Source organism: Gymnoscopelus microlampas (genome assembly GCF_963454915.1).
Source record: "Gymnoscopelus microlampas genome assembly, chromosome: 12".
Classification (NCBI taxonomy): Eukaryota; Metazoa; Chordata; class Actinopteri; order Myctophiformes; family Myctophidae; genus Gymnoscopelus; species Gymnoscopelus microlampas.
In genome coordinates this window covers 20775407-20796990 of record NC_139949.1, presented here as the reverse complement: position 1 = coordinate 20796990, position 21584 = coordinate 20775407, and the positions used below count along the sequence as shown (strand labels likewise).

The 21584-nt window shown below is 40.2% G+C and overlaps 2 protein-coding genes across 3 annotated transcripts; one reads left to right on the top strand and one right to left on the bottom strand.

Moving 5' to 3' along the window:
• Positions 1-4667: 4667 nt before the first annotated feature.
• On the bottom strand, positions 4668-5855 carry LOC311057256 (lamin-B3-like; the record flags this gene model as incomplete). The annotated part of the gene is made up of 1 exon (XM_084074207.1): positions 4668-5855. The coding sequence occupies one exon, from the start codon at positions 5853-5855 to the stop codon at positions 4668-4670; it is 1188 nt and encodes a 395-aa protein (XP_083930333.1).
• Positions 5856-7570: 1715 nt separating this feature from the next.
• lrwd1 (leucine-rich repeats and WD repeat domain containing 1) lies at positions 7571-19124 on the top strand. 2 transcript variants are annotated; one of them, XR_014601939.1, is made up of 16 exons: positions 7571-7640; positions 9020-9109; positions 9412-9646; positions 10124-10243; positions 10654-10800; positions 10924-11019; positions 11365-11742; positions 12169-12301; positions 12859-12965; positions 13505-13715; positions 14169-14241; positions 14407-14547; positions 15655-15754; positions 15931-16092; positions 16881-16990; positions 18078-18102. XR_014601939.1 is itself a non-coding variant. In XM_084073869.1 (16 exons), exons 2-16 carry the CDS (start codon positions 9030-9032, stop codon positions 18225-18227), a joined length of 2247 nt encoding a protein of 748 aa, XP_083929995.1. In that variant the 5' UTR covers positions 7571-7640; positions 9020-9029; the 3' UTR covers positions 18228-19124. The 2 variants fall into 2 exon arrangements, 1 of the variants encoding a protein (XP_083929995.1); XM_084073869.1 differs by having other exon boundaries at positions 15655-15758; positions 18078-19124.
• Positions 19125-21584: the final 2460 nt, after the last annotated feature.

Sequence of the window (21584 nt, the reverse complement as noted above, 5' to 3'; positions counted from 1 at the left end):
CTCCTAACCCCACTGATAGAGATGATAAGGGAATGAAAACCCTGCTCTATGTTGATAAAAACTATTTTTCTAGTTAAACAGCGGAAAACCCAGAGTAAAAAAAATGAGACGGAATAAAACAGGCCTTGAGTTAAAAAGTTGACATTGTATTAAGATGGAGAATCCATACACGAGGCACCGTGCAGCAAAATATCTCTCTGACTAAACAGTCAATGATCACAATAGTTATACACAAAGGAAGTTGTTATCCCACATCAGCTCTGACGATGACAGCTTTTCATGTTGAGCCAGCTCATAGGTTGAGAGGGAAGATGGCAAGGTGATGATGTGACAGTTTGGACAAACAGCGTCCAAATGTCTTGGACAACAGAACATTGACCATGGCTCTTCAAGTCAAGTCGTCGCTTAAGGAGGTGTTGTTGCTTTGTCATAGATGGTCAAGTCAAATCCAATGAGCTGTTATTGTATTATTCGAGAGATAATCAGTGACCTCGGAGGGCCTGCGCTCTGTGCAGCTCAAAACACATGCAGGCTCTAGTCTAGAGGAAAGGGGAGAACTGATACTAGGATTAGTTATGTACAACCTCGAACTTAATAGCAAACTTGATATGACAAGTTGAAGTTATGCCAAGATGGCACGCTACAACATGATATGATGGCAGATGCCAAGATCATTCAAAAAACATCTCAGGCTTCATGTGGCCAGTCTATGAAGTATTATTACTCTATATTTGGACAAGGTTTCAGCCCGTTTCGGCTGCCATTGACTTCCATTATAAAATAAAAGTTCAATATCTAAATATATATAAAACACAACCACGGTGTGCCGGGTTATTGCACTGATAACATGTCACGTTGCACGTGACGGTTTGCAACGTGTCATTTTGCAATGTGTTGTTTTGCAAAGTGCCATTCAGCAACAATACTCCAAGTAGGCCAAGGAAGAACCTCCACCCCAACTTTTCCTGGCTGGCTGGCTGCTTGTCTGTCCGGCTGTCTGGCTGTCCGGCTGTCTGTCTAATAGATAGATGTAAATATAGATTGGCCTTTATTGATCCCTGTGGGGAAATTCTGTTGTCATAAATGTGTGCGTATCTGGAAATGTCTGAACCTGCCCTGTGCAGAACTCGTGTTGCAGCCTTTGCCAATATGGTTTGCAGGTTCTGTGAGGCGGATCATTCCTTAAATTGCTAACTCTGGTAGTAGCCTACACAATGTTTGCCATGATTGGAATACTTTTTGTCTTGCCCCCACACTGTGATCAACGCAGTTTCCACTCATTGTAACCAACATTACTTGATGAATTGAATATATAGGACCACAATGTAAACAAGCCCTTAGGGCTCTTTGGGTTATCCTTTAGCATCATTGTCGTACCAATGTACAATCGATCCATTGTGCTGAAAGGTGTACTATAGGCCTAGCCTGGTAAACTAGATTTCTGGAGGGAGGGTTTACCAGGCTACTATGCCTAAGTGCATCTATGAATATCTATCTATCTATCTATCTATCTATCTATCTAATCTAATCTATCATCCATCCATCCATCCATCCATCCATCTATCCATCCATCCAGCTATCCAGCCATCCAGCTATCCATCTATCTATCTATCTATCTAGAATAGAAGCAGTGAGATTAGAAATTGTGTACCACAGTTGCTCTCATACAGGGGGAAACAAACATGAAAGTGACAATACGCAATAAGAATACTATTTCAAGTCTATATTGCATCTGTATATCGCATCCTGGTGAAATCTTGTAGTGTGTGATCCCCTGTCGCCGATCAATCATGCAGTCTGGAAACCAAACAACTTAAGACATCCGATTTCAAGAAAGAGAGTTGTGTAGTGTGAACTGCACAGTGATCTTACAACTATCTGATGACTTGAAAGTCATGCAGCGACAGCGTAGGGGGCATTAGAGACAGAAGAGTGAGAGAGGAAGAATTGTGTGGGATGTTTTGAATGGACAGTATTTGAACGGCAAATCAAGTTATGAGGATAACCCAAAACATGTTGGACTGATTTATTTCTTCCTACAGCACACACCCTCACTTATACTTCTATTTTATATGAATATTTAATGTAATTCAGTAAGTAACTAAATGTTACTTACACTGTGGTATTTCTATATTGTACTACCGCGGGTTGGTAAATATGACACCATGCAGTAGTGGACAAAGTATAGCCCTAGTACTTGAGTCAGATACTCCTAGTCAAATATTACTCCACTACAAGTGACATTTTTAAGATTTTCCAGAATTTTCAACAAATATCAATAATAGTGAAAATAGCCAAACTACAAGCAGCTACAACCAGTTGTAAGCTTGTAGATCGGCTATTTTCACTATATATTTGAAATACGGCTGAAGTGGTTAATGTACTATTGCCTTCCTAGAAATGTAGTGGAGTTGAAAGTACAATATTTGTCTTTGAGTGGAGTGAAAGTCATAAGTATCCAAAAACACAAATACTCAAGTAAAGTACAGATACTAAAAACATTTACTTAAAGCTGTAATATTTCATATTTAATATTTATTTTTGTGTGAATAAAATTATATTTTTTACAATCTGTATGGTAGTGTCAAAGAGATTCTGTATTGGGGTACTCAGAAAACATAAGAACACGATAAGGAAAAGACAAGACGTTTTAGTACTCGAGTTTGGAGCCAGACTTACATGTAGAATACGATGTAATGGAACGGTCAGACAGGACCCAACGTATGCCATGTCTGACTACAGTTTAATAGGCTATGAGCTACACTCTGTTCTTGACATCAAAGCTTCCTCACATGGTCATAAAAGCTAACACATCCATCTGTTATTGACAACAAGAACAACACATGGTAGTGAACTTCAGCTGTCTAAGTTAGAGGCCTTAACTACAAAACTGGTTAAACTAATAGATACAGAAGCACACATAAAGTAAGAGTTCTCTAAATGAAATACATATAACTAACTTTAGGTGTTCAGACATCCTTAACAATAGAGTATGTTAAGACAATATAACTTTGTCTCTCTGCTCTTCTATTGAGACATTTGTTTGACACAACCTTTGACACATTCCTGTTTCTGGTTCGACACAAATTTTGACCAAACGTGTCAAACGTTTCGTGCACACTCACTGCCAGTAGGCCAAGGAAGACACTGCACTCCAAATGTTTCAAATTGCCCTGATGGTGGTGCTATACCAGTCTGCTTTATGTTTTGGCCTATACAGTAACTATTGAACCGTAGGTCGTACAATGAAAACGTTTTGCTACTACTATGTTGTCAGATGTTGTTAAGATATGTCATATTCCAGTCGCTATAATTGCCTTCCAAAGTTTGCGGGAGGGGTCTATTTAACAAAAGAATGCCAGAAATGAACCCCAAATCAGTCCCAAATATTAATCAACCCAGAGCCAAGAGCAATTTCTAACTGGAATCGTATGTTGAAAGGCCTCTAGGGAGCAAACCTCCAAATACACTTTCACTTCTGCCCATAGGGGAGACCACAAATCAAAACGTTGCACCATACAGTATTTTGTAAATGATACTTCCCCTTGCAGCTTCCTCGGGTCCTGACGGATACAAACCTTGACTCACACAGCCCTGGCTAGGCAGCCCAGCCAGGTGGAGATGTGTGTTCTGCGGAGCTCCCCCTTTCTAGTTAGCAATCTATATAACATTTTCAGAATGTATTTTACCATATTTATGTTGATACCGTAATTCCTTTCAAAAGCCTGTTTAAGGCTGTGTTATAGAGCTCTAGTAGTTCTGTTTGAGGCTGGATTCTTCATGAAAATGATCCAATTAAAACATCTATCTATAAAAAAGAATTAAGAAAAAGGTTCTGACTTTAGACTATGTAAATGCAAAAAGCATAAACTGTTAATACGTGCTAACTGCTAATGAATGCATAATAAAGTATCATGTATATTAATGTCAATAAAGCAACAAAAAACTAGCATAAGTAAATGTTAAGCAATGTATAGCAATAGGTAGGTTAGTCAAACTGAATAAATGTGTTTATGTTTCTTCATTGCTTATAAATGTCTTATAATCTAACAATTAACATGGTTATGATGCTATTATTAACACTTATGTAGTCTTATTAACTCAATAATAATAATCTTATAGGGGCCTTATTACCTATTTAATAAATGCTTACAAGGACCTTAAGATAAGGCATAACTGAAATGGTAAAGGACATTCAAGAAAAATAAGGATAAAGAACAAAAAAGCAATGTGTATTAGTCAGTTTGGAAAGTGAGAAATTAAAGGTGCATTTATGGAGATGTCATTGAACTGAATAAGTGTTTTCTTCGGGCTAAACAGACTCAGGCTTTACCAGAAATAGTTCTCTTTACTTGTACCCCCTTCAGAATCAGTATGTCCCCTGAAATGGATAGATATTTCTCAAATCGTTCGCACTGCTACACTGTGTACAATCTTACCTACAAGTTCTATAATTTTCTATTAAATGTGTTACATCACAGTTTGTACCCCCCCATACTGTTTAATATTTAAATGGTTTTCAAATGGTTTTATTGCTAAATAACTCATTACTGTGGTTTGTACTTCTTCTTCTTGCACCTATTTCTACTTTTGTTCTCAATCACCTAACAGTCATATGAATTCATAGACAGGCTTATTCACCCACTGTTTGGACCTTTAGCACCACTTCACCCTTTCCATTTGCTCCCCCTCGTCCTACGTTCGTGAGAGGGGCTTGGCGATTGTTGCTGTCTGTGCTCTTCCCATCTCTGCTCTTCCCGTCTCTGCTCTTCCCTTTCCAATAACAAGATCAGCTTTCTGTAGGCGCTGATATCCATGTCCAATTCCAGCTTGGCTTCCAGCAGTTTCTCAAATTCCTCTAGGCGGCTGTGCATCTGGCTCTGCATGGTCAGCATATCCTGTTCCTTCTGATGTAGTCTCTGGAGCGACATCTCATGTTCTCTGTCCAAGGTCCTCTCTAGTTCCCGAACCCGGTTTGCCAGTGTTCCTGTCTCTTTCTGGTACTGCTGTACCTCTGAGCTGAGGTCATCTGCACGGTCTTTGGCCGCAATCAACTCATCTCTTTTGGCGACAGAGACAACCTCACTCTTCCTCCTCAGTGCAGCCTGCTGGGCATTGAAGTTGCGCTCCTGTTCTTCTTTGTACAGCTGAATCTGTACATCGTGCTCCTGGCGGAGTTCGTGCATGGCCCTAGCCAGTTTACTCTCAAACTCTCTCCGCCTTCCTGAATCCAACTCCACCAGACTGTTATCATGCCGGCTCCGGAGATCGAGTATCTCCTGCTCACAGATGTCCCTCTGAAAATTAAGTTGCTGTTTCAATGTCTCCAGCTGGTTCTCCGTGTCCACTCTCTTCATTGTTTCAGAGTTTAGCTGGGTCTTGATGTCTGTCAGAAACGCATTAAAATCTCCCAGCTGGGTGCGGAGGTCAATAGCATCACTATTCAATCTCCTGTTCTTCACCAGCTGGTTGGTGTAGTCAGCTTCCTTTTTGTTGAGTGCTGCCTCCATGTTCCTCCAATGATGCACTGCATCACCAAGGTCATCCTCTTTCTTCTGGTTCCTGGCTTTAAGTTTCATGTGGTCTTCATGGAGATTATCGTAATCAGCCTGAAAAGAGGCCCTCTCGTTAGATAGTTCGTCCAATGATTTCCGGACCTCTGCCAACTCCTCCTCATAGAGCTGCCGGACATGGTCCACCTCCTTGGTCCTTATATCCTCTTTCTCATCAAGGAGCAGATTTATGGACAATCTCTCGCTCTCCAAATCGATGACACGCTGGATGTAGTTAGCAAGGCGGTCGTTGAGGTGCCGTATTCTATCTTTCCCCTGAGATGTCGGGCTGGTACCAGACATGCTGATGATGATTTGTTGTTACAGAAATGAAAAACTATTATTCTGTACCGCTTGAGTTCACAAAGTTAAATCCTGAACGACGCAGGTTATATTCTGGCAGCACTGACTGGCTGCACTTCCTGATTAAACAGTGTGTGCTCACTGTGAGGTCATATCACTCCGACATCATCTCAAAGTCCAAATATGGAGTTGTGTGTCTCTCTGTTGACTTTCAGTGTAACATTTTAAAATGTTGAATATCTCAAGAACTATAGAACACAAGTGACCGCTGCAATGCGTGAGTTGAAGGACAGCTGATTGTCCAGGACAACACCCAGGCTCTTGGCAATTGGAACAGAAGCCACCAGGGAGTTGCTGATGGAAATAGTGGGATCCTGCATGGGGCAGGACTTACCTGGGAAGAAGAGAAGCTCAGTCTTAGTCTTATCTGTAATGAACTTGAGGTGGTGGGAAGACATCCACTGTGAGGTGTCAGCGAGACATGCAGCGATTCGCTCTTCAACCTGAGAGGCAAAATTTTTAACATTTGCCCAAAATAGAGATGCTAGGATTAAAGTCATATTGTGTAGCATTCATTTTATTTGTATTTTTGGCAACACCTCTCATAGCTCCATTGTCATTACAGCATATTTTGGAACGCAACAATAAGTTGTCAGAAACTGTATTAATTAACATTAAATTACATAAATACATACATTTCCGGTGTCTATGTCATTTGGGAGTCTGGGGCAGACAAAAATAAAAACATAAATACCAAACAGATCAGAAAGTCTACATTTTACAAAAGGATATGTATTTAAATCAGTCCGACCAGAAACAGCTTAAACAATGTAACACTCTATGACAACATGTTTTAAACAGATAAACATTTTAGGTGGTTGCCAATTTCAGCCAATCAGGAGACAGTAGGCCTACCCATTTATCAGTTTAAATGTTATAGTGTTCCAGTGCTCATTTCTTTGTGTCATCACTTCCAATTTCACTTCTCTAACCTGCTGTATCCTGATTGAAAATGCATTTTCTGTTTACTAAAGAGCCGAGAGACAGGGTGACCATTGTTAATGAGTCTGTAGGCTACCAATGATTAGCCTACTATCACAAGCTTAATTATTTTAACACAAAAAAAATAAACAAAATCACTTACTCTACTTTTATATTGCTTTTTGCATTGTCCCATTTGGCTATAAAAGTTTATAATTATTATTAACTGGCCACTTTGTGGGTAACCTAACCAATCATATATTTATTTATGATCGAATTTTGTTCAGGGTCTGGACTGCACCAAACACATCTTTAGGGTGGCTTTTATTTTGGAATCCGCTTACCGGAAAGCCCAACATGGACGGAAACACATTGGACGCATGTGCGAACGGCGGCGAGGTTTCAGTGTTGCCATGTCCGCTTATTATAAGCGACGTTGGGCTTGTTTTCGCTTGTAAATATTGGTGGTTGCGTTTTTTTGGTCTTGTTTCTAAAGTGTAGTGTTTTTAAAAAAAAAAAATATATATATATATATATATATATATATAAACCAGTGGTTCTCAAATATTTTCATGACATATTTATTGCAAGAGTTTTTGTGCATCGTGACGCGTTGTTGTGTGCTTGTAGATCGGCTATTTTCAAAAACGTTCTCATGTGGCCTAGTTGCTTCTTGGGCTTGTTTTCCCAGACCGGGTTCCTTATATCTCTATGGTAATATGGCAACAGTACGAGTTTTGCCGGGAGAAAGCAAAGTGTACAACGTTGTTGTTGTGTTGTTGCTACTTGATACCTGCAGGCGTGGTGAGTAGATTTGGTACTTTAAGTATATTTTTGATGCCGATACTTTTGTACTTTTACTTAAATACATTTTGAATACGGGACTTCTACTTGTAACAGAGTAAATCTACATTGCATTATTGATACTTTTACATGGGAGTACTTCTTCCAGCGCTGCACTGAGCAGTGACAGGAAACTTGTTTTAGTGTTAGAGTCATTTAACTTAAAGCAAAACATTTCATGCTACTGTAAAACAAAAACAAAAAAAAGGTCATGAACATTTGCATTGCAATGTATGCACTGAACACACAGGACCACAATGGAAACAAGCCCCTATGGCTTTTTGTGTGTTATTCTATTAACAATTGTAAATTGTTAAATCTTACCTCTGTACTATTTGCAAAGTGTTAATAAGGTATTCAATCAATCAATACATCACGATTAAAAAAACAATAATATAACATATGCCAGGGACTCAACCATTTAGGTTTATTGGGGGGTCCCTCCCAATCTACACTGTATCATCATCATTAATGTTCATTTAACTCTGAGAGTGTACAAATAGGGTCCATTTGGTTCCATTTGTACACTCTCAGAGTTAAATGAACATTAATCTGAAAATTAAGTTGCTGTTTCAATGTCTCCAGCTGGTTCTCCGTGTCCACTCTCTTCATTGTTTCAGAGTTTAGCTGGGTCTTGATGTCTGTCAGAAACGCATTAAAATCTCCCAGCTGGGTGCGGAGGTCAATAGCATCACTATTCAATCTCCTGTTCTTCACCAGCTGGTTGGTGTAGTCAGCTTCCTTTTACCCTCCCGTATGTATGCGAGAGCTGGCGAGAACTTCTGGGAACTCAGATTAGCTTCCTTTTTGTTGAGTGCTAGGTTCCATTTGTACACTCTCAGAGTTACAGACACACAAGGTTCAATTTGGTTCCTAACTATTCATTTGTCTGGGGACCCCCTGGACCACTGGTTGAAAACCACTGGTCTATAAGGTCCATTTGTGTACCCTATCAGAGTTGCAGACCTATAACTCCCCAAAAAAAGGCCTGTGTCTAAAATGGAGTAGCAAAATGAGCAGATGATAATGGCACAATGGGGGATAGATACACAGTCCTACACACACTGTTCATGTGGTGTTTTCACATGGAGGTGTTGGTGGGGAAGGGAGGGGATCATTTCCTTTTGAATAGATGAATCAAATCAACCCAGTCAATTTCATTAGCATTAATGCAGATGGTTGTGTGGGGGGTTGTTACTTGTTGGCTGGTATCAGTATCAACTACACACCAGGGTGATGTGTGTGTTAAATAGGCAGGCAGTTCATTCAGCCACAGAGGGTTAAGCGTCATTACTTGAGAAGGGAGTTAGAACTGACATTGATTTCTTCATCCTTTCCAGAGTTACGGCAATGGAAAAAATAACTGAGAAACTGTTGCTGGAGAAAGGCTCTGCAAAAACCAACAAACTGGAACAAATCAAAACATTGAAGTAAGTATACTTATAGTTTCTTTGAGTTGAAGTGTGATTTTTTATGTCCGACCACTGATTACTGATATTTTGTAAAGAAAAACAAAATGTTGTTTTATTCAACCACTGCTATAAAAATTATGAATTATTTTTGCTACGTGTACAAACATTTTTCAAAACCTTTGAAAAATCTCACCTAAAATAACGACATGCCTCAAATAGGGACGCACGCACGTTGAATGTGGTTAAAATCAGGACTGCTTTCCACCTACCATATTTAAAAACAGGACTGTTGTTTACACCCCACACTCCTTTTTATCTAGTCTCTCTAGGCTTGGTCTGAAGTGCCAGGACTTGCCAGTCCCCTTGCTGTGTCAGCTTAGCTCCCTGGAGCGATTGGACCTGTCGGGGAACTGCCTGAAGGAGCTTCCCCGGGGCCTGGTTCTGCCTGCACTGAGCTCTCTGGACCTGAGCAACAATGAGATGGAGGATGTCACCACGCTGGAATCTCTCGTCAGCGTGGAGGAGCTCAAAATGGAGGATAACCTGTATATCACTGTATGGACTAAATCAGGGACCCCCTTAATGGCTTTAATTGTCTTTTCTTTTTCTGTCTATAAACGGATGCACCGCATTTTGACATACAATTAATATTGTACCTTTATGAATTTAAAAATATATATATTTTATTTAACCATAGAAATCACGCTGGGATTAGAGTTCTTGCAGACTTCCAATTGGTTTATAAAAGGTGTTTGAAAGACCATCTTGCTATGCAGACCTTGATCAAAGAGCAACCAAGCAACAAACTGTCCTTCATACTTAGTGTTTAAATCATCAGCTGATATAAAAAGGTCAAGTTTCAAGCCCTTTTGCAGATTATTCCAACAATTTTGTAACTTTTATAAAGTAAGCACATCCAGGAAGCTTTCTGATGCACCTTTCTCCATAGCCTTTGGCTTATAACTAATACAGGCTAATACTGTGTTGTATAATTACTGTGAGTGTCTTGCTAAGTCACTATATCTTCCTCAGGTGAACGACAATTATAAGATGATGGTGCTGCTGCCCAATCTGAGAGTTTTCAACGGGAAAGACATCAGCACCACGGCCAACCACATGCGCTACGTTTACAGTGAGAACCTCCGGACCAGGGTATGGATGGATTGCATTCTTTTTTTTTGGCACAGTGTTTTGAGATATGAAAAGGACACGTTGGTTCACATCTACAAACTTGTGTTGCATGGTAGAAATTATATGCATAATAAAGCTGAAAATGATATCAGTGCAGCACAGTAAAATGTTAAAAACCAGTGAAGAATAATCAAATATAAATCAAATAACATTAACTTCATGTCTTTATTGTTGCTTATTTTGAAAAAAAAGACAGTAGACAGTCCTAACACAGAGGATACTTGAATTAACTAGCAGTGCATTAATGTTAGTGAACCCTGGGTTTGGCAGTGTTTAACAGTGAATAATCATTCTACAATACAGAGAGGGCTTGTAATGTTTTTTTTATACACATTTTCTCTGTATATACAATGTTTGTTTTTGGACGACAGGTAGTTGCAGTATGGTTGACAGACTTCTCCCTCCCAAATCCTCCCACCAAAGAGAAAATGGCTGCCTTGGAGAGAGACTTCATCAAGACAGCGTGTCTGAAGGTTAAATTTGGCCCCAGCTCCATCAGCGACTATACCAGATGGAGGGTATTGAACCATCATACTATCACAGACCATTATCAACTATGGGCCTTAAAACCACCATGTTTAGTAGTTGTACAGGTTTAATTGTGGTCTCTGTAGCAGTTGTTAACTTGTTGTGGTTTCCAGGTGGAGAGGATAGCTAAGGAGTACCTCCGCTCTTTGACGGAGACAAAAGAACAAGACGAAGACACTGGGGAAGCTACTGACACAAAAAAGCACTGTGTAAGATTCCAGTAGACACCTTATTTTACCATGTCATCATAATGTTTAGAATCGGTCTCAAAACTTCATGGCTTTTGTTGCTTATTTCTGAACTGTGTGGAGGAATCTATCTTGGAAACGTTCACCCACTTTTTTACCTTGTAAACCTGTGATGTGACAATAAACCTGATTCTGATTCTGTTTTTCTAGGCATAAATTGGCAGCATTTATTGTGTTTTGTTGGGAGCATTAAGACAGTGAACGGACCTTCTCTTTCTTATCAGTATTATCTATTCTGATCCAGCACCCGTCGAAATGTTGGGATTTGCGTGCACCTCTTGACTAGCATTTATTGTGTCCCAACAGAACGTAGCTACTCCGGTTAAGAGAAAGGCGCCAACTGTGGCAGCTTACAACAATGTGAGTTTGATGCCCAGAAAGATAACCAGAACAGATCCCCAATCCCTGCTGGCTGAGGCCAGCCCCCGCAAGTCCAGCCGTTTGCAGCTCACCCCTCTGAAAGAGAGCCAAAGTACCGAAGCCACCACAACCAGGGGGAGCGGGGGGGCCCGCAAAGCAGTGCAAGCCCCTCTCACCCCCAGGGGAAGTTTGAAAAAGCAGCAACCCAAAGAGCGCCGACAGCAGGCTAAAGACAGCAAAATGGATGTCGACAAAGACGTTCAAGCCATTGTGCTGCAGACGGATGTTGCATCACCCAGAAAACGGAGTTGCCACAAAATTGAGGTACTAATTGTTACAATTAATTGTCCTCATGTGTTATATGTATTTATTTAAGCTATAGTATACTCACAGCAACAAGATCCTTGGCTAGTATCTCTCAGTCTAGCTTGTGTGGAGTTTGCATGTTCACGTGGGTTCACTTCAATCCATTCTAATGGGGAGTTCCAAATAATGTATACATTTGTCATAGTTTTTAAGGAGAGTGGTCAATTCATTTGTATTTAATGTTATCTAGTTTAAGTGTATACAGTGTACCAAGGATGTAAATGTGTTGGGAGATACAGGCAGGATTTCATCTTCGGTTCCTAAACATTAAAACTTTTAACCATTACTGTACATTATCTCTGGTGTTTGGTGTTTGGTGTTTCTTGTCTCACTTGTCCATTGTACAATTCCGCCCCCTCCCCCAACATGCATATCTCCACCTAGGAGCGGCTGTGTCTGAAGCCCATCCACGTCCTGCAGTGCCACAGTAAACAGAACAGCCGTGAGGACTTCACCACCCAGCTGTGGGCCTGTGCTTTCCAGCCCACGCTGGGTCAGGATTCCTCTACTGCCGCTGGTGAGCAGCACTGAGCACTCACACCTATGCAGCATTTGAATGAGTCAGACATCCATTCCTATGCAAATGTCGTCGTTGTGTAGTTGCTTTTAATCACTCAAACCCTATTGACCGCAGTCCCCCCCCCAGGGGTCTACACTTGGCACCCTCCTGTCTACCCTCTATGCTAAATAGCTTCGCCGAAAATAGCCAATCTACAAGCTCACAATGCGTGGCAAATGCAACACACAGCGAGTTTGTAGATCTGATTTTTTGCAAAATGTTTGGCCCAGAATAGGGATGCATGGGTTCATGTGGTTAAACTAGAAACTTTGATAGCATACAAGGTCAACCACAAGGGCAGTGTAGCATTCCTAGGCAGCACAATCTGCTCTCACAAAGTAATTAAAGTGGGCTACCTTGCACTGAAGCTGTTGTATTTGGTTTTATGGTTGTGGTGTGCATGTGTGTGAATATTTTTTTTTTTACATATTGTTAAATATAGTATAAGGCCTTTCTTGAGAGTTCAATTTGTTTGTACATGTTCTAATGAGCAACTCTCTCCTGTGATGTATCAGATGATGCTGGAGGAAGCCGTCTGGTGGCCACCTGTGGAGGAGACACTGTTTGCCTGATTGACTGTGAAACAGGCCTGGTGATGAAGAAGTATAAAGTCCCCGGCGAGGTGCGTGCCAATTATAAAGCCTAACACCTGATTTATACTTAGTTGCACACTGGTGTCTGACCATTCCCAAGTATTGAACTAGACCAGGCTGACTATTGACAGACAACAGTAGGGGGGTCACTACAGCATGAGTGGAGGAATCTAAACAACAGAGGATGCTAAATTAACCTAAGGCCGGTTAAGCACAGAAAGCCGCATATTTGTAGGGTACTGTTCCTTTTAGCAATGTGGTCTGGCCCTGGTCTTCCATGAGACCAGAGCACAGATAGGGTTTGACTGAAGGCCATCTAATCAGCCCGGTTAAACACAGGTATTCTCTGCTGCTCCACTTACAGCCGGCAAACCACAGCTACACTTCATAAATTATTATTTAGCTCTTACCATGGTAACGCCAGTCTAACTAGAGTTTATTCCAAGTGGAGTTGGTTAACAATAAGCCAATTTTAAGATTATATTGACCGTTTTAACTGGAACATTTGTATTTTGAGGCTCAAAAGAGTTGGAAACTTAAGGGTAATTGATTGTAATTGATGTCCCAGGAGTTGTTCTCTTTGGCCTGGTCCACGGTGCTGATGTCCAGGGAGGGTGGTGGAGTGGTGCGTCCCTGCAGTATCCTAGCGGTGGCTGGGAAGAGAGGCCTGGTCAAACTGATCCATCCCAGGGCCAACGTGGCCTACGGAGAGTTCCGAGCCAGCCGCAAGGCCCTGTCTGTCCTTCACTTCAGCCCCCGACAGGGCAACTTCCTCTTCAGTTAGTAACTCTGCTTCCTCTTATAAACATCAACATAATAATAATGATGATAATAATAATTATATAATTTCTTTATAGGCTAGCCTGAACTGCGGTATCTTTTATACGTCCTCTTAAAAAAAAATCTTATATATTCGGCTTTGTGTATTTTCTTAATCTGATAGGTAAAGCCATAAATAATATATATATATATATATATTCTTAGTAACCCTTTTGGCCTAATAATTTTACCATATATGTTTTTTATATTTTAGTATCTCTTTTTCTTCTTGTTTTGTTAGAATTTATTTTAACATTAGATACATTAATATATATATATTTCTTTTTATATACAATACAAAAATGATCTATATTACACTGAACTCCATAGGTATGTGTACTGATGTACTTGATTCTTCTCTTTAATTTTTTTTTTCCCCTGCCTCATTTTGCCCTTTCTGCCCTGTCCTGTAGCGGGATCATATGATAATAAAATAGTGCTGTGGGACATCGGGGGAGTGGACAGCCAATACAACTACAAAGTCATGTGAGTCACTTAACTAAGGATTTTACCTCCTTTTACTTTTTATTTCATATTTGAAAGTTTGCTTTTACAATTCACATGATAATTGGACGGAAGTGTCCAATTCCATTGGTGGAAAATCCTTCTTTTTAGTAAGAAATTTTGAACCTTGCCGTATCCTCCCCCCAGTCAGCTTCTAGTGTTGGAGACCACCGCCCCCCCTTTGCATATCTGCCTACCCCCCAACTCACCCACTACACATCTCCTGTCTGCCTGTGAGGACGGCCTGCTCTGCTACAACATCCAGCTCGACAAGAACATCATGAAGAGGTGAGGGTTGTGGGGCACGTGTGCACTTGCGTATTTTGGCAGATTTTCTGAACTGGTGGTAGGTGTGTCATTATAGGCAAATCGGCAAATATCAGATTGATATTGTGCATTATGATGTGATGAAAAAGCAGGACTAAGTTTGACGTGCAATCACTTGTCACCCCTAAATATCCAAATAAATAAATCTGACCTGCCAAGGACCACTATTAGCGAACATTGACATACCCAGCAGGTTATAAATCCCAGGATGGCTGAGGAAGACTTCAACTGAGGCAACCTATGATTGGCTCAGATAGGGGGCGGGGGGGGGGGGGGAGTAGGCACTCGCTTTTTTCTTCACATGCTAAACTCAGACGCCGTGCTTGTCGACGACACATAGCCATCGGCTGTTCAGCACAGACACTGTCTCACCTTACAGCTCGCTCAGGCACACCTAACAAGCCTCAAGGCCTCATTGTTAGTTAGTTAGTTTATTTTTTATTTTGGTCATAATTCTTTGGAACAAAGACGTTTAGTTGCTTTTCTTGCAGGGAAATTTCACATTGTATACATTCTTTTTTCAGCAAACAAACTAAAATAAAAACACACAGAAAGAAAAACAAAAGAAAAAAACATATATTTCATATAGTTTTTAAACAAAACAGTTGAACATACAGTACAACTTAGTCATCAAGTTGACTATTTGGCCGAAAAGATTTGGGCTGACGAAGCTTCTTTTGCCAACCTTTTTACCATTTAAAATAAATTATCATTGTCGGCATGCATGTCTTGTTGAGTTAACAAAAACAAGTGCTCGCCTAGCCATCTTTGGGAAAACAGTTTGGTATGAAACACTGAAAGCATCATTGACTTAAGTCCACCTGTTCACACATCAGCTATTTTATGTAAAAACTGACTAAAAGGGTTACTTTTCTACTTTGATCCTTCTACATTTCTACATTTCTACTGGCAATTTATTTCCTGTAAGGTAATGAATACTATAATAAATAGTAGTACTTTTTCAGCTCTGTGATTAACATGATTATAGATGGAACTGTTCTTCTCGAAGCCAGGTGATGGTTCTAAAATGTGCTCTTCAGCAGGCCATAACATTAATTTCCCTCTCAGATCTGCAGATATGGAGATTACCTTCCCTATCTATAAGAAAGAGGACAAGGACCACCACTACCACACCATTGACAGTCTGAGATTTGTCACTGATGACATTGTGGGTAAGTTAACCTAGTTATATGCCTTATTTGAAAGTGAATGTTGTTTACGTTCACAATAAATACAATGAATTAATCCAGCCAGGTTCAGCTCGACCCTATTAACATAGTGAATAGACATAAAAAGTAAAATAAGTACACTTATAAGTTCTGAACCCTCTCTCCCCATGTCTAGCTTCCAAGTCCCACATGCAGAGTTCCATCTACTTGTGGAGTTGGAGCAAGACCCAGGCCCAGCGGCATAACAAGAGGACCACAGAGGTGTGTGCTGTGGTGCTGGCTGAGCTGCAGTGGGCCAACACCGAGATACCATACCTGGCTCTGAACACCTGTCCTAGTGAGTCCGCCTCCAGAACTTTAATTCCATCAAATATCTGCTAACAAAGGACAATATGGCAGGCCAGAAGACTGACTGTACACGCTTTCTATTTGTTTTTAGAAGTTTTACATTGTAACAGCATAGACTTTTTACGTTATAACTCTCCAACCAGAGAAAGACATTATTCTACTGTGACCTCCAATGCATCCTTCCAGTAGACATAGACTCAAATCAAATGAACTAATTAGTTCATAGATGTAATGATGACAAAAAAAATAATCATGCGCTACATAAGAGTTACATAAAGATTCTGAAAAACATTTTACATTTGATTTAGTTTGGGCTCTGGCCCACATCATTAGCACACACAGAGACACATGTCTCTGACTTTTAGTTTTCATATTTGGCAGCCTGGGGCATGTTCATAAGCTTGTTGTTAGAGGATTTCAGATGACTGGTCTCTCAAAGAGAAGAGCCAAACAGCTAGCAAAATATTGCTCAGTGTCAGCTATCATTGGCAGTCGCGCTATTTGGAGACGGCGGTGCTATCTGTACCCTTCAGCTGTATTCTGCTTGTTTGGCCCTATGTGTGTGTATAACTGTAACTGTGATTGCCTTTGTCGGCGCGTATACCGTAGTAACCCACAATGTCAAATTGCACTACCAGTATTTGTGTCCTTTAGACCTTGTATTTATGTGGACATAAATAAAGAGAGTGTGTGTGTGTGTGTGTGTGAATTGAACAAAATATAAGTTGCTAGTGAGAAAGAAAATAACGTGTGTGCGTGTACTCTTTTGTGCCATAGGAGAGTCTGTTGTAGTTTGTGGTGATGACAAAGGACAACTGTGGACCTATCATGTCACAAACCTCCTCAAAGCCAAAATCCAGAGCGGGAGTCCCATTACTGCCACTGAGGTACCGTCTTGCTCTACCACACCATTGATCAAGCTGCTTCATTTAAAAAATAAATAAATGTTGTGTGTTTGTGGGAGTGACAAACTAGTTCTCATGTAAAATAAATGCATTATTACATCAAAGTACTGTCAAATGTACGGCATCAAATACACATTTAATTTCCAAGATCATTTGTTGTAAAATGGTAATTAACACTAGTAGTGCCGACACTAAACACACATTAGTCACATTAGATTAGACACTATTCAATAGACGATGAAACTGGTGCTTATGCCGAATGTCCACCAGATGGTGCTTTTACACATGAGTGGCCGGGCAGCCACAGCAAAAAAAAAAGTTTTTCTCTGTCAAAACCTGGATATACTGCCGACTTGTGATTCAGACCCTCCGTCACAAGAAATGATAATATGGGTCTGACCACGTGAGACTGAGCCAGTTACAGGCTAAAGCTTAATTTATACTGTGTAAGACAACCCTTGTGAGCCAGATTTTGGGCTCGTGTACTTAATTTGGAACGTGGCTTAATGTACTGTCACTTCCTGTTTCATCCTGAAGAATCGAAACATTGATCTGTAATAAATAATGTGAACTAATAGCAGTGTGCAGACTGTTTTTATTTTTATCTCTTTAATTGACCCACGTTTGAGTCCTGGGAGCAGTCATTTCTTATTGTAAAGCAGTGATTGTTAGAACTTCATTGTTTACTCTCATGCCAACGTTCTCCCTCACTCCCTATGTATTTAATCTCATGAAGTGAATAGACAGGTTTCTGGGGAAAAAGCAAGTTTGTCTTTCTGCCCTTTGTGGTTTCAGGTTAGCATTGCTTTTGTCAAGTTATTAAAATGGACAAAAGTACTGATAAAAGGCAACGTTTTTTTTAATTGAAATGACCTAACAAATCTAGGCCACTGAATGAATGTCACTGAAGTGTGATCTGGGAACCTACGGGAGCGGGTGCGGTTTGGATTCCAGCGGCTCTCTGGGGGAGGGGTTTGCCAACCGCTCCTGTAGGTTCCCAAATCACCCATCACTGAATCTTCTTTCCATGCTATTTGATTGGCTACTAATTAGCTACTTTTGTTCCCAGGTGTTACAGTGGCCGTCCCCAGTGATAACAGACAGGGGTCCAGTGGAGGGCCCCACTATCAACAGCGTAGCCATGGATCCTGAGCTGCGCTACCTGGTGGCCCTGACTGACAAGAACATGGTGGTTGTTTGGAAGAGAGCTGATCCCTGAGGAGATAATGCATCTTTTAGCAGCTCTGGACCCATACTTCAGAGTAGAGGTTGTCCTCTTCCCTGTGTAGGGCTGGTTAAAGCGCATGACAGCCTACCCATTAACTTACAGGCAACAAAAGCCCCAAAATGTTTATTTGTATGTGTATTTGTATTTTTTTTTTCTTGTTCATGGGAATTTGTAGTGAGGAAATCAAACAGATTATAGATTCTGTTGTGTTACAAAACAGTTTTCCATTCAACAAAAGTATGTTGAATATCATTATGTATTGAAATTTGTTTTGAGAGCCCCTCTCTGATTTGAAGTCGGATATCGGAAACCGATATCGGTTTTGAGTATTCTCCATTGATACTCCATGGATGGCTAAAGGAGCAGTATCATTTCAGCTGTTTCATACATTGTGTGCGATTTTTTTTACGGTGAATAGAGCAGTTAGGGTCAGTGCTAGCCAAAACATGTGTAATTGGATCCCTACTGTTATTTTAGGCATACTTTACTGATTACTCAATTTTCAGTTGGCACATCGTCTCTGCTGTTCAAAGTGCAATATTTACAATGTGTGAACATTCAGGAATGTCTTTATTTAACCCTTCTACTGTGGCCTGTGTGGTTCCACTTGATCTGTTATACTGTATGTTGTACCAGTGCTCCAGCAGGGAACCTGGTAGCAGTGCAGGTTGGAACATTTCCAGTCACAGATGAGCCAGCATTTTATTTCCTGTATAGTGAATACATGGATTATGTAAGACAGGACGTTTTGAACATCCTCAAAACAATGTTTTTTTTTCTTTCTTTTTTTTTTTTTACCATCTTAGGGTATAAGTTTGTTTCATATGTTGTATACGTTGTGTTAATAGTTGTTTTAACTTTTGCAGGTGCACATATTTTTAAATTGAGTTAATAAATACATGTGCATAACTTTGGCATTTTTTGTGAACTCTGTTCTGACTAGGCTAGACTGCCATCATCCAAGTTGGATTCCAAATAACATTTCATATAAAGTGCAAGTAAACAATATAGGGGACATAAAAAAGTACAATACTGTTGGTGGGTACTGACTTAGTAGAAATAATGCTGTTATTGTCGACATTCATCCTTTAAGGTGTGTGTGATCAGTTATTTTGGCTGGATCAGTCAATTGTGTTTTGTTTTCCTACCATGTGCCAGTATTTTGCTGACCTAAAGCAGTAAAGCAGCTACGGCTAGTTCTTGAGAAAGGAGGTTGTGATAAATATAAATTCTGGTGAATAATCATAAAAGCAGGAAGTAGTTTGCATTGTATACTTAGTGACCTGATTGAACTTGAATGTTTTTTTAAAGAGTGGGATGAGGATAGAGTAGTTTAACACTGTTTTCTACAACCTTCACCGAAGTCAAGAATACAGGTGAGGGGAAGAACATGGGCATGTCATAACAGGCAAAAATAGCAGATCTTCAAGATCAACACATCGCAATGTGTTGTGAGCTTGTAGATGTAGATTGTCTATTTTTGATGTAGAGGGAGAGATGAACCTTGTGAGTGTTTTGGCAGATTTGATGGCTGCAGCAGGCACTGGAGTTTATGCAGGGGCAAAGGAGACAAAACACACAACAGAAAACAGCGACCTTTGACAGTTCACAGAATGGCTGCAGACCAGCAAAGGTGGCGTGATTATGAATCCCACCAACATTATAGAATAGATACCTGTGTCTGATTGGCTCCCGGGCAGGCATAGTTTTACTAAGGGTTAGGTTTAGGCATAGTTTTACTGAGGTTAGGGTTAATGTTAGGTTTAGGCATAGTTGCAAAAACAAGAACTGTCTATCACAGCACGCAAAGCTGAGATGTCAGCAGCAACTTCTGTGTTCTAAGCCAACTCTTCCCAGTGGTTCTGAAACATGTTCAGGACCCCAAATTCATATTAAGTCTACAGAGACCCATTTGAAAAGATTTTATGCCAGGGACCCCCACAACATTGTGTTAAAAGAAATTCTAAATTTTTAGACTTTTTTTCAAAACATTTGATCTCACCATTTGGTTCTAAAACATTTTTCAAAACATTTGATCTGCAAGGTCACAATGCCTTGTATTGCAATTTGGGGGTCTTTGAAATGAAAATGTTTTAGAACCAAATGGTGTATGTAATAGCATAGACTAAACTTTGTTGCCACACACAGACACAGAGGGCATTCGGGATTTTGAAAGTGACATGTTATAATTGGCACCAGTTTTCTGTTGGCACACCAGATCCGCAGGTTATTATTGTTACAGTGTCAGTCCTCTCTGTCTGCCTGTCTGTTAGCAAAACAATTTGAGAATGAATGAGTGGACTTTCATGAAACTTGGTGGGAATGATCAGTAGGCTCAGGCTGTTCAGAAGACATGATTAACTTCAAGGGTCAAAAAGGTCATATCTCAAGAGCCAAGGGTTTGTATTTGTGGTAAAGGGACTAAACTAAACTAAACTGAAGCTCACTAAGAAGGATACTAGGGGGACTGTCTGAAAGAAAAGTCTGTATAATAAAACATGAACCAAGGTGATCAATGTCTCAGCTCAACTGAAGCACAGTTTAAGCAAGGAATGGGTCTTTAAATAGTATAAACAAATAAATAAATTAGCAGGGACCTCCCACAGGACAGGACACTGTCCCAAGGACAAGGTCACAGAGACAGAAGACGATTTAGATGATGTATTGTTTATACTATATTGTATTATTGCCATACATAGGGAACTTATTTGAATAAAAACATTCTCCTCGGTATTTTAGTTAGTCCAATTGGGACTATTATTAGACTTAAGTTGTCAGGGGCAACACTGGTAAAAGATTTAGTTCAGTAGGTTACTTTTGATTGAATTTTTTGTATTACTGTAGGCTATTTCTCAGAAACTGGGGAATGTGAATCCTCACCCCACATAGCGTTCTAGAAGAAGAATGTGAGCAACAACAACCACAACCATCATTTGAATTCTTGGAAAAATCCCCAAAGAAAAAGGCGTTGCATAATGTCACTCACTTGATTTATACTCACTTCATCGTGAGTGAGCTTGTAGATCTCCTATTTTCACTACTTCTTAAACGTTGTATTTATTTATTTTATATTGTATATTTAACTTTTTTTTTATCTTAAAAAAAAAAAAGTTTAATAGAAGAAACAAAAAAAGTGGGACATTTAGTCACGACCCATAAAAATTGGTCCGCGACCCAAACATGGGTCCCGAACCACTGTTTGGGAAACAGCGCTCTACAACAACATTACATTACACTACTACAGTAACTTCTAGACGGGGAGGGGGGCGGGACCTTCCCGACGTCAACCCCTCACCGCCCCCTCTCCAAGCCTCCGATTGGCTGAACCGCCGGCCATCACGCCGCCGA